This window comes from Urocampus carinirostris, chromosome 4 (genome assembly GCF_059441175.1).
Source record: "Urocampus carinirostris isolate Australia breed hairy pipefish chromosome 4, RoL_Ucar_1.0, whole genome shotgun sequence".
Lineage (NCBI taxonomy): Eukaryota > Metazoa > Chordata > Actinopteri > Syngnathiformes > Syngnathidae > Urocampus > Urocampus carinirostris.
The window spans coordinates 4,292,971-4,310,977 of NC_142352.1; the positions used below are offsets into that span (position 1 = coordinate 4,292,971).

Below are 18,007 nucleotides of genomic sequence, written 5' to 3' on the forward strand. Positions count from 1 at the left end.
TGTGAATCATGTATTTTACAGAGCCTCAAATATAACTTTAATTTAAATATGCGATTTTAAAGCAAAACAAAAAACTAATCCTTGCACTGATAAACATTTCATAGTGCCCTGTTTAGGTGTAGCATGCACCTATCCTCTTGGGTGAGAACCGTAGGGGGCAATGATGCTTCATAGGACAATGTCATACAAACTAATGCCAGCTCCACGTAATCACGAGGTAAGAATAAATGCAATGGCAAAGATAAGCCACCAAAGAACAGTGTCTGCATCAATTTCAATCGCACGTGTTGAGAAACATGGTAACAATTTCAAGTATTTACAAGCATTTAACTCAAATTTCAAGCAGTGGAAAACACAACAGTGAAATTGAAGCATTTCCAAGGATTTCATATGATGTCAAAACACCAGTGTCAGCATCAACAATGAGGAAGCGATTCCAAGACGGTGGCCTTCAAGGCAGAGAGGCAAAAAAACCTGATCTGAGACTGGCCAACAAAAGGTAGAGATCAATATGGGCAAAAAAACAGACATTGGACCACTCATTTTTAAGCAAAAGTTTGACTTTTTATTAGAAAACACAATATCTGGGTGACCCCGAAATTCTGGAGATTTTAAATCCAGGTCCCCTAGCATGTCCACGATCAGAGTCCAGGTCCTCCGGCAAAGATGAGCTCCAGGGCGGCCTGGATGTCTCCGTCGGTGGCCTGCAGAGCTCGGAGCATCAGTTCCTCGTCCTGGATGCCCATATCTCGGAGCTGCTGCATCTGCGACTGCCAGCGGCCCTGAAGGTAACGGATTGTTTTCTTCACTCGTATCTCGGCCCGCGCTTTCGCCGAGATTTACTTTTACCTGTAGGGCGGACATGTTGGTGGCTTGGAGGGCTTGTTGCAGAGCCTGACTGAACAAGTCGTTGCTGACAGGCGTCCCTGCCGGCACGGTCAGGCCACCGGTCGACGGCTCCGCCTAAAGCCATAGAAGAATAACATTCCGCTGTGATTATAGCGATTTTGTAGTGCAGTGTTTTCTTGACCATGAAGCACACAATACTAAAAGGCACAGTTTCAGTTCTATTGTGCTTTTAGCACTTGGAAGATTTTTACACCTGCTTCAGTGTCTAAAACTTATGACAAGAAGTTCAACAAGACAACTCTGGAAAGTAATGATTTCGTTGCGTCGCCTTCTGCAAACCACGTGGACTCCTCTTTCTACGATGCTTTTAATGTATGTTTACGTTTTGTAGCGTCATAAATTTTGCTAGCTTCTTTTGAATCTTTCTTCTGGGGCTGAGGTTTTGGCTTGATTCCTAACCACTTATCAATTTTCTGGTGTTCTCTGTCTACTTTGGAAAATGATATGCAAATGCACGACCTTATAAAGCTCGGGAAAGTCCGGAAGCATGAAGTTACTCGATACAGGCTTCTGATTGGCTGCCGTGTATCCAAATTGCCAAACGAACCGAAATTTCCAAACCAAATGAAGATTTTGAAATCGTAATAAGGCAAACGTTTGACTTGAAAAAAAAACCATTTTTTTTTTTGTTTCCTTGAAAAAGTTGTCAGACACCTGAGCGGAGACATTTTGTAAGTTGTGCGCCTGACGTAAAAGATGCACGCCGCGGGGGTCCGGGCGGACGTTATTTCAGACACTGCCATTTTCATGGCCAAATTCAAGCACTCTTTAAGGACTTTCAAGGCCAATTTTTAAATTTCCCACTACCATTAAAAGAAGATATTTTGAGGATCAACAAATATAGCTGCGATTTACATATGCAATTTTTTAATCCTGTTGCGTGTTTTTATCAAGACGTTTGATTTCTAAATCTTGAGTAACTCAAGAGCATCTTTGTGGATCTGAACAATAGATTGGTAAATCCATTTTCTGCACTAGAATACCAGTGATATAGATGACATATGAAAAGGCATTGGACAGTGATTTAATGGCTTAAAATGACAACCCATCGCAGCCATCTTCGGGCAGTGGTCAGGGGGACACCCCAAGCTGGTTGTCAGCCAGTCGCAGGGCACACAGATAAAGACAACCATTTCCACGCTCATTCATACTTGGGACAATTTGGAGTCCCCGATCAACTTCCCAAGTATCATGCATGTCTTTGGAATGTGGGAGGAAGCTCACGCAGGCATGGGAAAAACATGCAAACTCCGCACAGGGAGCCCGGTACCTAGATTCGAACCCGGGACAGATTTTGGGTAAAATGACAGTAATATGTAGCCTACATTTTCAGTTGCAGGAAGTTCTTCCCATTCTGATTTACCACTTTGAAACTCTTCCTTCATTTTTTGCATGGCGCATAATAAATATTCACAATTAGTGTATTCCTTGCACTAATAAACGTTTCATAGTACCCTGTTTAAGTGTAGAATGCACTAAAGGGAGTTTAAATGATTGTCTGCCATCTTGCTGCTATGAGTACCCAAAAACCTCAAAAAGGCTGGGTAAAAAAAAGAGTAAAGTATTGTCCGTTTTTGCTGAGACTCAGTATTTCTTGATATTTTTCCTTGTGTTTTTGGTTGCACTACAGAATTTATTGACATCCACTGCTCAAATAATACACACTGTACCTTTGATGTGCGCCTTATTGTCATTAAAATACAATAGTTCAATAAGAACGTTGAATTTGGGATGGCATTACCTGACTGGCTGTGGTTGGTGTCACTGCGCTGCTCTCCGGCGTGCTAGCGAGGGCTAGCGCTGTAGCTAGCTCACTCTGAGTTATAGGCCGCGGCCCCGTGGCCCCACTGTGGTTGAGAGAGAGCGGCCGTATGCCAGCAGAGAGACCCATCCTGCTCGAAGGGCCCGGCGGGCTACCCTGGTTTAGGAGAAAACAAAACTAGTTAGGAGAAACGTTTCAAAAGAAGGAAGACGGCAAAACTCACGGGCTGGAAGTCTTCATCGTCATCAGACATGCCTTCGAACATGAAGCCTCCTAGCATAGAAGACAAAATTAGGTCTGTCAATTGCCCCAAACTGGTTTGAGAATAAGTACCACAAATTTGTCCCGGAAATTAAGAATACTGTACAGTAATCCCTCGGTTGTCGCGGTTAATGGGGACCGAGACCACCCGCAAAAACTGAAAATTTGCGAAGTAGCGGCGCCCCTTCAAAAATGCTTAAAAAAACGTATACAGTTACACAGTATAACAATGAAAGTGAAAGAGCTACCTTCTGACAATAACAACATACTTTAGCTGGCAGCATCGAACGGCTTTTACAATAAATACACAGAACCACGCACAATTAGCCGTATTTAGGTTTTACAAACAACCGCTCGCATATGGTATAATAAAGTCAAACTTGAGATGAAATGTGACAGAAGAGAATATACTGTACTTACGTCGTGTCGCCGAGTTCCTCTATGATAAACAGTGCCACATAAGAAAGGGGTGAGGTGGGAGGAGTTGAAGGAGGGGGCGTGAGCGAAGCGGTAACGCACCATGACTAAGCATTGTGTCAGGGCCTCCCCCTCCCCTTCACAATAAGAGTGTCCATTCCGTGTCCTCAGTTGACATAAGCTCGTGCTTGCTCGAGTCAATAAATGCTTTTATTGAGAAGGTAAGGTATATTTTTTTAGACCCGCGAAGCTCTGAACCCGTAAAAGTGGAACCGCGAACTAGCGAGGTTCCACTGTAGTACTTCTTCACCTCTTAACGTGAGAACTTTGAAACACGAGTCTTATATGCAACAAAAATCTTGCTCGCTATACGAAGAAAACTCCAGGTCACGAGCAGTCCCAGAAGTTACCATTACAGACCGCTCACCGCTAGAAACCGTTCACTAACAGCATTCGCTGGCTTGGCTTTAATAAAATAATTTATTGAGAAGGACGAACATGACATCAACATGAAATTCATAATGTATTTATTTTGGGTACTTCAAAGTCCGATTCATTTTCAGATACATTTAAAGGCGCGAGACTCGGTCAAGAGGGGCGCGGGTGCGTTTGACTTCGGGGAACTTTTTTATTTGGATTTCCCAGAATAAAGTGCAATTGCACCTCCATTTCACTAGGAGGCAATGGTGTTCTCAGAGTGTTTTGTTTACATTTAGCCTCCACACAGTTCATATAGCACAGAATATAAAAATTGAGTATGAAGTGTGAACACAAAGTGTAGCAGACCTTAGAGTAACCCCATGAAGAAAAATAATTAACATAGATCCAGAGACAGGCAAAGAGAGATGGGTGTAAAGAGACAAACAAAAGTCTCCTCCCGAAAGCCAAGTTTAGGAAGTTTGACAAAGCGTATGTAGCACTTCACTGCGACCGCGGAGGGACAAGCTAAGAGGGTGTGCTTGCTATGTTAAATATTTCGGCAGTGGACAGCACAAAGCCAAATAAATTAGGCTGTCACTTTGAAATGACGCTGTCAAGACGACAAGTTTATTTTTCAGAGGAAATGTACCAAAAGGCGTAGATATAGCATGCCCAGAGGTGACATTCTACCACCAATATTATGTGAGGAGGTAAAAAAAATATCAATCTAAGGGGCAGATGTGTTTACACACGAACTAGGAAGAGGAAGCGGATTTCTTTTTTGGGGTGGAATACTATATACTGTATCTCCACGCGCATCTAATGTGAAATCGTCTTTCACCTTACGTCCGCAATGCACCAGCTCTGGAACAACATGATGAGTATGAGATTATTTGGAGATCAAAACAACATGGCAGCCACCCACTGCTTCCCAAAATCGTCAGATAGAGTTGTTAATGAGAATAAATGAAATCATGTATGTTTCTAGATAAATGTCCAAATATTTTACAATTTAAAGTCACAGCCTTTTTATGATACTCAAACAAGTGTTGACATTCGGACACAGTCATTTTTTCGCACCCACACTGTTCACTCACCATATCACGGTTGTACTTTTACGTCATTGTTGAATTACCGTTTTTTTCCCAACTAATTATGGTATTTTAAGTCCGTTTTTTCATTGTTTGGGCAGGGGTGTGACTAATACACAGGGTTGGGTAGGGTTACTTTAACTGGATTACTTTCAATGACTTTTGGATTACTCCAATACCAAATATGCTAATAAGAGACAAAATAAACTAAAATTATGACTCACAACACGTGGTAAGCTTTCTTTCCTGGCTTTGATCTCCAGCAAAACTAACATAAAATGTGACAGAAACAAAATGAAAATCAATCCAAACAGCTTGCCAACATCATTTTTGCTGTTCCATATATTCCCTCACTCCCCAAGCCTGCAAAAAATAGTAATTTTATTCATATTTAGTTTCTTTTGTCTTTTATTAGCATATTTGGTATTGGAGTAATCCAAAAGTAATTGTAAGTAATCCAGTTAAAGTAACACTACCCAACCCTGCGTTATACAGACGCTCCCGTACTTACTACCATTCGACTTTTGAAAAACGGTACATACGAACATTTCTGGACATTGCTATAAGTTAGATTTTGTATTGTGTGCACATTTTCCAAGTAGAGGAAATTACTGTAGGTCTTCTTTCCGCCTCTACCGGCGTGTGGCGCTGTGAGAGGTCACCTAGCATCCACCCAGAAGAAGAAATCCGCTTCCTCTTCATAGTTCGTATGTAAACATTCTATACCGGGGGCGTCAAACGGGCGGCCCGCGGGCCGGATCAGGCCCGCTTAGGGATTGAATCCGGCCCCGCGAGACAATGCTCAGAGAAGCGCAAGAGAAAAACAAGCCGCAGGTTGAAATAGCTCAACGTGATGTCGCCAAAGCCAGATACCTCTTATTAAGTACTTGTGTATCTCTCTCTCTCGCTCTCTCTCTGTCTTTTAACCTTCTTTGGCTCTCTCTTCCTTTTTTCCTTTTCTCCCTCTTTTCTTTCTTTCTCTCTCTTTCTTGCTTTCCCCTTCTCTCTTTCCCTCCTTCTCGTTTCTCTTTACTTTCTATTTCTTCGGATTTCTTTCTTTCTCCTTCTTTGCCTCTCTCTCACTAGTTCTCTCTGTTTATCTCTTTTGTTTCTCCTGTGCTTTCTCTCTTTTTTTATCTCTTTCTTTCTCCCTTTCTCTCTTTCTTTGTCCCACCCTCTCTCTTTTTCTCCCCCTCTCTTTCTCTTATTTCTTTATCTCTCTTTTTGTTTCTCTCTAATCTACTAGTCTGGCCCCCGAGAGAACGTTTGTGCTTTCGTGTGGCCCCCCGTGTTAAAATGAGTTTGACACCCCTGTTCTATAATGTATCTCCAGCGCCCTAAGAACTTTGGCATTTTCATGGTTTAATATCTCGTTCATCCATTCAATACGGTTGGTGTAAAGTGTAAAGAAGAGGCGAGCCCTTTCATTTGAAATGAAAGTGGACTAAGAAAGCTTGATGCGGTTGAGAAAATGGTTGGACAGAAAATAATTGAGAAGTACTCCTGTATAAGAAAAAGCATAAAGAAGTCAACCTACCCGGCATGTCACTGTACGAGCTGGCCGAGGCATTGCGTGAAGAGGCGGCGGCGATGGCGGACGGGTTGGGCGTGCTCCCCGCCACTGAATGCAGCACGAGAATGATGGCGTTCACCAGGGCGGGGTGAGAGCCGATGAGCCTGCCGGTGCCCGAAGGGAAATTCAGGCGGCGTGTACGGAATCGGGACGCGATAGAAGCGAGCACTCACGTGTCTAACATGCTGGGGTCTGTGAACTGCACGAAGAGGTCTTTGTCTTGCAGCACGCCTGCGGGACGTCACAAATGTCAACATTTGCATCTGGGCTTCAACATGGACTGACGACGCGCCGGATCTCACCTAGAGCGATCGGGTCAGACCGGAGTCCCGGCGTGGCCACAATGATCTGATCCAAAGATTCTTTGTTGGTTAGCATTTTGTACACCTTTGTGGGGGAAAGATCCATTTTGTTATTGTGTTTCAATTTTTGCAAGAAACTCTGAATTGTGCAGCATAGCTCCCAAAAGGGGCAGCACGGCGGCGCAGTGGTTAGCGCTTGTGCGGCACAGTTCATGTCATGGGAACCTGTCGTGGGTTCAAATCCAGCTCCAGACTTCCTGTGCGGAGTTTGTATGTTCTCCCCGTGCTCGCGTGGGTTTCCTCCGGGCACTCCGGTTTCCTCCCACATTCCAAAAACATGCATTTCAGGTGAATTGGCCGGTCTAAATTGTCCCTAGGTGTGAATGAGCGAATGAGTTGTCTGTCCCTGTGTGCCCTGCGATTGGCTGGCAACCAGTTCAGGGTGTCCCCTGCCCACTGCCCGGAGATGGCTGGGATGGGCTCCAGCCCCCCCGCGACCCTAACAAGGATAAGCGGTACGGCTAATGAGATGAGATGAGCTCCCAAAAGCTCGTATTTGCGCATTTTACTTTTTATTTGGCTTAATCAGTGACTGAAACTCGTGACAAAAAGTTACCGGACACCAGGGCGGACAACTCTGAAAAGTTGCCTTCCCAGCCATAAAGTTGCCTGCGACATTTTTCACAACTTGAAACACAATAAAACGACTAATCGCAAAAAAAAAAAAAAACATTTAAGCAAAGCATTAAGGATTGATAATCAGAATATATAACAGAACAACACTTTAAAATTAGGTTTATTATAAATCTACTTATAACATGCATTGCATGTATATGACATCGCTGCCATCAGTATGTACCCGCATTTACTCATCTTCATTCATGCAATGTTTGCTACAAGCCACATGAACTACTCTTTCCACTATGCTTTTAATGTCTGTGTACGTTTTGTAGCGTCATAAATTTTGTTAGCTTCTTTTGAATCTTTCTTCTGGGGCTGAGATTTTGGCTTGATTCATAACCACTTATCCATTTTTCATGTGTTCTCTTGTGCGTCTACTTTGGAAAATGATATGCATATGCACGACCTTATAATGCTCGGGAAAGTCCGGAAGGAGGAAGTTATTCGATGCAGGCTTCTGATCGGCTGCCGAGTATGCACATTTCCAAACGAACTGAAATTTTCGAACCGTACGAAGATTTCGAAATCGGAATAAAGCAAACGTTTGATTTGAAAAAAATAAATAAATAAATAAAAAATAAAAATAAAAATAAAGATGATCTTTTTCTCAAAAAAGTTGTCGTCCACCCGGACGTAAGAGATGCACGCCTTGGGCAGGGCAGACGTTATTTCAGAAACTGGCTTAATTATTAATTCCATTCTCCAAGTCATCATATCGCCATAAGAACATTTGCATTTTTTGTCTCTCTCTAGTTCTTAGGGCAATTCCAACACATCGAACTCCATAAGCCGAAAATTCGGCTAATTTAAAATTGTTCTTGTTTTGCTATGTTTAATTATTTTTTTTTTACCTGAAAAATGAAATGTATCCTTAGATTGAGCAAAACTATCTTGCATCTCATTTGTAACAGCTCTGTATCTTTTATTTGGATATTGTTTTTAATTGGTTGTTGTGATTATTGTTGTGTTATTACCCATTCATTTTTAATATAATTGCTAGACGAGTGTCTGAAATCAAGGATTATTATTTGGCAGAGGGAGCATCATTTTGAACAAGATTAGAAAATGCAATAAGTGACATCTGTTATATACTGTAAATACACACAGAAAAAGACGTTTAAAAAAAAAGAAAATTGTATGTAAAATACGCAAAACTTTAACCTTGATTTTTTGGGATTAGGTTTTTTTTTGTTTTTAGTCTACCTAATCTGCAACCACAGTGCTGCAAGACCTTCATTTTTTCCCCAGTAACTATTATTTGGAAAAAACATTTTTTACAGAATGGAATAAAAAAAACATATTTGCTGTGACAGCAAAACTAGGAAATAATAAGAATCATTGCGTGATTGAAAATATACCAAAAAGGGTCCCTGTCATTAGGGTAATTTCTTACAACTTACACTCAAAATATCCACTGGAACTTTTTACTGCAAAATTATCTATGTAGCCAACTTCCTTGACAATCATCACATGTTTTACAGGTCAATATATATCATCGCTGTTGTGTGAAAAACACTTGACCAATTTTCTTTCCAAGGAATATGGATATTATAAGGTAACAGTAAAAATATTTTGCTGCAAAAATAGGTGCGGCACAGTTCTTAGGTCATGAGATCGAACCTCCTGTGTGGAGTTTGCATGTTCTCCCCGCGCTTGCGTGGGTTTCCTCCAGAAACTCTGGTTTCCTCCCACATTCCAAAAACATGCATGTCGGGTTAATTGGCCGGTCTAAATTGTCCCTAGGTGTGAATGAGCGAGTGAGTTGTCGGTTTCTGTGTGCCAACCAGTTCAGGATGTCCTCTACCCACTGCCCGGAGATAGCTGGGATGGGCTCCAGCACCCCCGCGACCCTACTGAGGATAAGCGGTGCAGATAATGGATGCTGCAAAAATCATTAAGGGGATTTTTTTATATTTACATGAAAGCAACGACAGATTTAATAATGTCAGAATTAGAATCAATTCATCTTTTAGTGTTCAAGAAACTATTGAGGGATCATCTATACCAGCTCAGTAGCCTAGATGGTAAGGCGCCCGCTTTGAGACTGGGAGGTTCGGGTTCGCGCCCCGGCCGAGTCATTCCTAAGACTTAAAAAGTGGTCGGCGGCGCCCTCTCTTGGCTGCGGCTGCATCGGGTCAGATGCAATCGACATTTCGTTCTGTGTACATTGTTACACAGAATGACAATACAAGGAAATTATTATTATTATTATTATTATAATACACAAACAAAATATGGATATACGTTTTTCTCCCAGATGACAGCAACAATATGTGAAGCATCAGCATTGCATTGTATGTGGGTTGTTTTGCATACATAATAAGTTAGAAATGGGAAATCGGGATTTTTTTTTGCCCAACGCGATTATTATTATTATTATTATTATTATTTGAAAAGACAACAATAAATTTGTTTTTCAATCTACTTTATTGTTATTTTATGTTTACATGTGATTATTACATGTTTAATTATTCCAAATTTTCTGGTGTTCTTTAACATAGTCATATGTAGCACTCCTATTCGTCTGCTGCTCTGGAAGGAATTAGATCACGTGGAGTTCGAGATCATGATTGCCGAGTCTCGATCAAAGCTTTTTCCGGTGCAGAACGGCGAAAAAGACGATGATAAAGACTATGGATAATTCGGCTACATTTTAATCGGCAAAACTTTGTTCACATAAAAATTTCGGCGACCAAAAAACCCCCCAAAAAAAGAACATTTTTTAGAAATCAGTAGATGTTGCTCTCAGATCGGTAGGCGGAAGAATCGTAGCCAAAGCGGTAGCCTCCTGACCAAATCGGGAGACTTGTCAAGTGTGGTTTTGGTGAACTCTTGGACAAAGTAATAAAGAGTGTCTTTTCTTTTTTTTTTTTCAAACAATATAAAAAACAAAAACAATTATGAATATCAAGTGTTTGTCACCGATTCCCTGTAGGTGGAGTGTAGAGAGTGGAGGGCAGCATGGAGCATTCGAAATTCCCTAGCTGCTGTTGCTCTGTTCACAGGTTCTATGGGGATTAAACATTGTATCTAAAAAAAGTCAAAACGATACAAACTTGACATCAAATATTACATATGACACACCTGCAACACTTTCAGGCTCTGGCCACGTCTTTTTCAGCACGTGCAATGTGGATCCTGGTTGAATTCCACACGCATCTAATGTGAAATCGTCTTTCAGTTTACGCCCGCAATGCACCAGTTCTGGAACAACATGAGAACGATGAGATTATTTGGAGAATAAAACAACATGGCAGCCACCCACTGCTTCCCAAAATAGTTAGGTAGGGTTGTTAATGAGAATAAATGAAATAATGTATGTTTCTAGATAAATGTCCAAATATTTTACAACTAAAAGTCACAGCCTTTATATTATACTCAAACACGAGTTGACATTCGGACACAGTCCATTTTTCGGACCTACAGTGTTCACTCACCATATCACGGTTGTACTTTCATTGTTGGATTACAGATTTTTTCCAACTAGTTATCATATTTTAAGTCAGTTTTTTCATTATTTGGGCACGAGTGTGACTAATAAAGATGCTCCCCTACTTACGACCATTCGACTTACAAAAAACGGTATATACGAATATTTTTTGCAAGATGTCGAAAATTATCTGGACATTGCTGTAAGTTAGATTTTGTATTGTGTGCACCTTTTTCCAAGTAGAGGACATTACTGTAGTGCTTCTTTCTGCCACTACCGGCGTGTGGCGCTGTGAGAGTTCACCCTGAAAAAGAAATCCGCTTCCTCTTCCTAGTTCGTGTGTAAATATTCTATACTGTATCTCCAGCGCGCTAAGAACTTTGACATTTTTATTGTTTGATATGTCGTGCATCCATTCAATATGGTTGGTGTAAAGTCTAAAAAAGAGGCGATCCGTTTTATTTGAAATGAAAGTGCAATATGGAAGCTTGATGCTGTTGAAATAATGGTTTGATCGCTTATTTTTGACCACTTTTTACCACGGAGGAGAAAGTCACCTAACTCTTGAAACTCATCTTCCAAAAGTAAGTTCAACTTAACTTTATTTATTTTTATAGAGCATATTATTATATCTTTATTTTTAGTACAAAACAATACAGGTTACTTATACAAGCCTTAAACATACTTATATACTAGAACAACTTACTATGATTGACAGAATAATTAATTCTGGTTTTTACCAGAAGATCCTGAAAGAGAATGTCTAGCCATCAGTTTGTGCACTTAAACTCAAGCGCTTTTGGATCAGGCCCCCGGACAAGTCCACCTCTTAATGGCATAAATTAAAAAAAATGAAGGTACAGAAGTAAAAGTTCAGATTTAAATCCTATCTATTTTGCTTCATGCTACAAAGCCCTCAAGATGGCAGATTTCAAACAATTTTACAAAGTAGAGTGGGCCAAAATTCCTCTGTTGCATTTTGAACGACTCATAACCAGGGTTGGGTAGGGTTACTTTAACTGGATTACTTTCAATGACTTTTGGATTACTCCGATACCAAATATGCTAATAAAAGACAAAATAAACTAAATATGAATACAATTATGACTCACAACACGTGGTAAGCTCTCTCCCCTGGCTTTGATCTCTGGCAAAACTAACATCAAATGCGACAGAAACCAAATGAAAATAAATCCAAACAGCTTGCCAACATCATTTTTGCCGTTCCATGTATTCCGTTACTCCCCAAGCCTGCACAAAATTTAGTCCTTTTATTCACATTTAGTTTCTTTTGTCTTTTATTAACATATTTGGTATTGGAATAATCCAAAAGTAATTGAAAGTAATCCAGTTAAAGTAACCCTACCCAACCCTGCTCATAACCAATTGTAGTAAACGTTTGATTCTGTTATCGCTGCCAAGGGTGGCCCCACTGGCTATATAGTTAAGGGTCAAGTTTTCATAAAGGGCCAGATAGGTTTGGAATTTTTTTGTGCTTTAATAAATGGAATCAACGCTGGATTTTGTATTTCCGTGGGTTGTCTCTGTGTGGTACTAAAATTGGTTTGATTATCTGAAATGTTTGTAAGTCATAAATATGCAACAAACAGTATTCCTTCTGTTTTAAAGAATGTATTTTACCTATGAGAGGTCTAAATACAATAGAAGCTAGAGCTCCTGTTGGTGATAGAAAGGAGTGGAGAGGTGTTGTGAAAGGATAGTGGAATTGTGGACGTGTCCTTAAAGATGGGCTGGGCACCCGTATGATGCGGCAGGGGTAAACCAGTGAAAGCTGTCGGGCCCTGCTGTGAACAAAAAAGTGTGTTGTGTCACTCTGACCCGAGTGACATGGCCGCTTTCTGGTGTCCCATTTCATCTGGAGGGACGAAAGCATGACCAACTTAGATGCCGAGGTGCCCAACTTGTTTGGGTGTTTGGGCAATTGGGTTGGCCATAGTCCCAAAAAATTTGTGTGAGTTTTTTTGCCATTTCCCCCCCCTTTTATTTTCTTTGTTATTGTATGTGTTTGTCTTGCTGTCGGTCACCCCTCTTGAGGGATATGACCAAGGTAGATGGATAGATAGATAGATAGATAAATAAATTACCTATGAGGTCCGGGTCTGGTATGGCGTCTGGAAGCTGAGCAGCCACAAGCTGTTTGAGGGTGGCAACTCTGTATCCTCCGGGAGGGACGTCACCTGGCATCATCTCAGGGAAATGGAAGATAGATTTGGGCTGATCCTGGAGCTTCAAAGACAAGTTCCAGTCCGAGGAAGCCATCTGAGAAGGTCAAGTCAAATAAACAATGAATGCACCTCACAGAACTTCAGCTTTTAGTTTTACGTTGATTTTAGCGTTTATTGCCTTGAAACGCGATGCATGTTAGCAATCACGGATAATCGTTAAAACCGGTTTAATGTCATTAAGTTGATTTTTTTTGGTTTGAACAAATTTATTGACACTAATAACAGAAAACAATCATGACAATCTCAACAGCAATTAAGCACATTCACAATATTATATTCCAATATGACGTTTTTAACAGCAAACACAATGTGAGGTTTGAACAACCCTTGTCGAAAATCTTATTAGCAATCAAGCATATTCACAATTTCATTATATAACATCTTTGTTAGGTCAGGACTACAAAATATAACTGTAACCGTGATCTTATTAAAGAAAAGCGCACACTCACGGTTTTGATGTTGACACTCGACTCACTTCCTATATTAGGGTCACGTGGTACTCGATACGTTTAACGTCAGTGGTCACGTCAGACAAGCTTCAGACTCCAGCTAAATATTTTTTTTACATAGAAGCATTTTTTTCAAAGGGGGTGTATAAATTAATTTCCTAAATAATACGTGCATGTTTATTGTTTACAGATAATGTATTTCACCTAAAAATATCGCGGACCTCTCTACAATTTTCCGTCGGCGCTGCGTCATGTCTAGAAAAAAATGGGTAATTCTTAACAGTTGAATCATGTTTTTTTTTTTTGTCAGCATAAAATGATCAGAACTTGAAACGAAATGTTTGTAGTAGTTTTTAAAGACAAATAAAGTGTTTCTTCAAACAACATTTGAATTTAGAACATTTGCCAAGAAAACGACACACCACGGTGTCGTATTTAAAGACACTCCGTCAAATTAGAACTTTCACGGAAAAATGGCGAAAACTCCCGTTTTGGACATTGGCGCCGAGCAAGACCAGGAGTGGTCAGGACTCGCCCCTCGGGATGACATCACCGCCAGGGGCTAGCAACAAGGAGTGGTTTGGTGAAATCAATGGAACACACCCGCGCACTTTTTGATAAACCCCGGCAGTCTTTTGAAAACATCAAAACATACCGTTATCTGCTCGTTTGGCGGACGAGGATTAGGGGAAAACCTAACTGCTCCTGAAGGCGTCATCGACCGAACGGCAACTGGAACGTCGCCACTTTGGTACTTTTCCCGTCTTTGTCCTACGATGGTAAGATAAACTGTCCATCCACTATTTTGGGACTATATATCACGCCAAAAGTTACAGTCAAAAGACTGTTTAAAACAACGAGTAAATAAGTTTCGAAGTCATACTGTTGTTTTACATGTTTTAGTGAGCAGTCTTTTATTTCTTTTGAAAAGTAGCAAATGTGTGGTCAGGCAAATGATGTAGCGTTTATGGCTCAAATGTAGCGCCTCCCGTCGGTAAAATAAGGGATTGCAGTCGATGTGGCGTTCAAAATGGGAATTCCCCAACACAAAACACTTACTTAGTTCATTTTAAATTACATTTGTGGGGGTTCCCTGGCTTAATATTGCTATTTTTATCAGGCTCTTGTTGAGCAAGCAGGTCCTACTTCCTGTGGGATGTCGAGGATGTTGTAGTTCTTATCCGGATAACTTGACTGGGAAGTCATTATAAGTGACGCCATCCTGTTTCTGTCTATTCGTCTTTTTTAATGTAAAATCAATCCCAGGGATCACTAAAATTTTTGAAGTTGAGAGCTACTTTTTGTTACTGATTAACACGAAGGCAACCAAGTTGACATAGATTTAAAAAAATAACCTGTTGTCACTACAATTCTACGTTATTACCAGGGTTGGGTATGGTGACTTTAACTTGATTACTTTCAATTACGTTTGGATTACTCCAATACCAAATATGCTAATAAAAGACAAAAACAAACTAAATATGAATAAAATGATGACGCACAACACGTGGTAAGCTTTCTCTCCTGGCTTTGATCTCCGGCAAAACTAACATAAAATGCGACAGCAACAAAATGAAAATAAATCCAAACACCTTGCCAACATCATTTTGCCGTTCCATGTATTCCGTTACTCCCCAAGCCTGCATAAAATGTAGTAATTTTATTCATATTTAGTTTATTTTTTTCTTTTATTAGCATATTTGGTATTGGAGTAATCCAAAAGTCATTGAAAGTAATCAAGTTTAGGTAACCCTACCTAACCCTGGTTATTACCATAATATGTTATTACCAGGGTTGGGCACGTTACTCTAAAAAAGTAATTTGTTGTAGTTACTCACTACCATTTCCAAAAAGTAACTGAGTTAGTAACTGTATTACTCAGTTAACTTAGTTAAAGTAACTAGCTACCAGGCAAAATAAAGATTATCCATCCATCCCCTTATCTGCACAGCTTATCCTCAGTAGGGTCGCGGGACAGACAACTCACTCGCTCATTCACACCTAGGGACCTAGGGACTGAAATGCATGTTTATGGAATGTGGGAGGAAACCGGAGGAAACCCACACAAGCACGGGGAGAACATGCAAACTCCACACAGGAAGGTTCAATCGAAAGAGCATCCATACTTTAAATATAAGTTGTTGTATGTCAAATAATTTTACATTTTCTGCGCAAATATGAAACAACGCGGTGACGTCTTTGACCTGAGTTTACCTGTAAAGATGGAAATTACGACTATTTTTTTGAGAATCAGCTTATTTGGCTGGCTCTTTTTGGTCCCATACGGCTCATCGGGTTATTTTTGTATCTTTAATCCCATCCATCTATTATCTGCACCGTTTATCCTCAGTAGGGTCGCGGGGGTGCTGGAGCCCATCTCAGCTGTCCTCGGGCAGTGGGCAGTGGAAACCCTGTCCAAAGCTTCTGAGCTAATGTGTTTTCCTTTGATCTATCTGCTCAAGATGTTTTTGTATGTTTTTCAGGGGTCTTACCAGTGGTTTTAACCTACAAAACCTGCTGTGGCTTGTGCTAATGTGCATTCCATTCTTTGATGGGTTTTCCATATTCTGTCGGTGGAACAATTTTCTTGTTTTTTCATCCATATCTTGTTTTATTATGGTTTCTGTATTCGTTTTCCTGAAGAGCAGAAGGAAACATCTCCATAAAGTACCTAAACAATAATTATTACTTGGGTTCTTGTTACAATCGGCGGCAGTAGCTCAGGAGGTCGAGCGGGCGTTTTAGGATTAAGGGATCCCAGTTCGAATCCCGGCTTGTCCGTGTTACATGCCGAAGTGTCCTTGGGTAAGACACTGAACCCCCAATACCCCCAATAAGCAGGTTAGCGCCTTACATGGCTGCACAGATCACGGCCGCTATTGGGAAATGTGAAGCACAATGTAAAGCGCTTTGGGAGGTCATTGACTTGAAAAGCGCTATATAAATGCAGATCATTTCAGATGAGATCATTTAATTTCACAATGATTTAAATATCTAGTGTAGCATTATCATACTCAACCCCCCCACCCCCCTGTTTTGGTGTTCTAAACTATACTATCTACAGAATTTATTTTGATCTATGATGAAACACTAATCATGTAAAAATCAATGCCTCCATCCAGTGTCTGAAACTCATGACAAAAGGTCACAGGACACCAGGGCAGAAAACTCTGAAAAGTTGCCTGCCCAGCCATAAAGTTGCCTGTCCTATATTTTACAACATGAAACACAATAGGACAACTAATCGCAAAAAAAAAATATTGCTGCAAAGTATTAAGGATTGATAATCAGAATATATAACAGAACAACACTTTAAAATTAAGTTTATTATAAATCTACTTATAACATTCATTGCATGTATATGCCTTCCTTCCTTCCTTCCTTCCTTCCTTCCTTCCTTCCTTCCTTCCTTCCTTCCTTCCTTCCTTCCTTCCTTCCTTCCTTCCTTCCTTCCTTGGTCATATCCCTCAAGAGGGGTGACCGACAGCAAGACAAGCGCATACAATAACAAAGAAAATAAAAAGGGAAAAAAAATTGCAAAAATACACACAAACATTTTTGGACCATGGTCAACCCAAATGCCCAAACACCCAAACAAGTTAGGCACCTAAGTTGGTCATGCTTTCGTCCCTCCAGATGAAACGGGACACAAGAAAGCGGCCATGTCACTCGGGTCAGGGTGACACAACACACTCTTCTGTTCAACGGCAGGACTCGACAGCTTTCACTGGTTTATCCCTGCCGCATCAAACAGGTGCCCTGCCCATTCCTTAGAATGTGTCCACACATCCCACTATCCTTTTACAATACCTCTCCCCTCATTCCTATCACCAACAAGAGCCCTAGCTTCCATCATATTTAGATCTCTTTCCTGCAGTGCACTCATAACACCATCCATCCACGTCAATCACGGCCTTCCTCTTGGTCTCCTTCCATTGACTTCTGCTCTGTAGATCTTCTTCAAAATTCGCTCCTCATCCATCCTCTCCATGTGTCCAAACCAACCGAGTACTCTCTTACCCACACGCTTGCTCAGTTCCACTACTATTCCAGTTTTCTCTCTCACAATTTCATATCCAATCTTGTCACTCCTAACATATTCCTCAAACACTTCATCTCAAAAATATTTATTTTCCTTCTCAAATCTACGTTCAGGCTCCAAGTCTCTGCACCATACATGATACAACACAGTCGGCACAATCACACTCTCATACGGGGACTGTTAACATCCATACTCATACTCTTGTTGCTCATCACTCTCCTCAGAATATATGTGTATGACATTGCGGTTTTCCATCTTCCATCAGTATGTACCTATATTTACTCATCTTCATTCATGCAATGTTTGCGTTGTGTCGTCTTCTACAAGCCACATAAAATCCTCTTTAAACGATGCTTTCAATGTATGTTTACGTTTTGTAGCGTCATCAATTTTGCTAGCTTCTTTTTAATCTTTCTTCTGGGGC

At 40.7% G+C, this 18,007-nt stretch overlaps 2 protein-coding genes across 4 annotated transcripts in view; one reads left to right on the plus strand and one right to left on the minus strand.

The window, feature by feature from the left end:
• Positions 1-542: 542 nt before the first annotated feature.
• On the minus strand, positions 543-14,441 carry ubl7b (ubiquitin-like 7b (bone marrow stromal cell-derived)). 2 transcript variants are annotated; one of them, XM_088333498.1, is made up of 11 exons: positions 14,197-14,441; positions 12,952-13,126; positions 10,501-10,620; positions 10,339-10,424; positions 6,736-6,820; positions 6,607-6,664; positions 6,398-6,537; positions 2,895-2,944; positions 2,651-2,827; positions 850-963; positions 543-782 (listed from the first exon to the last, which is right to left on the minus strand). In XM_088333498.1, exons 1-11 carry the CDS (start codon positions 14,257-14,259, stop codon positions 642-644), a joined length of 1,209 nt encoding a protein of 402 aa, XP_088189624.1. In that variant the 5' UTR covers positions 14,260-14,441; the 3' UTR covers positions 543-641. The 2 variants fall into 2 exon arrangements, with proteins under 2 accessions (XP_088189624.1, XP_088189625.1); XM_088333499.1 differs by lacking the exon at positions 14,197-14,441 and adding an exon at positions 13,542-13,631.
• Positions 13,894-18,007, plus strand: part of cd276 (CD276 molecule) — a 174,214-nt gene continuing 170,100 nt past the window's right edge. The window contains exon 1 of one of the 2 annotated variants that reach the window (XM_088333500.1): positions 13,894-14,320. The gene's annotated coding sequence lies outside the window, so the exon portion shown is untranslated. The remainder of the gene's footprint in view (positions 14,321-18,007) is intronic. The other variant, XM_088333501.1, reaches the window with a different exon arrangement.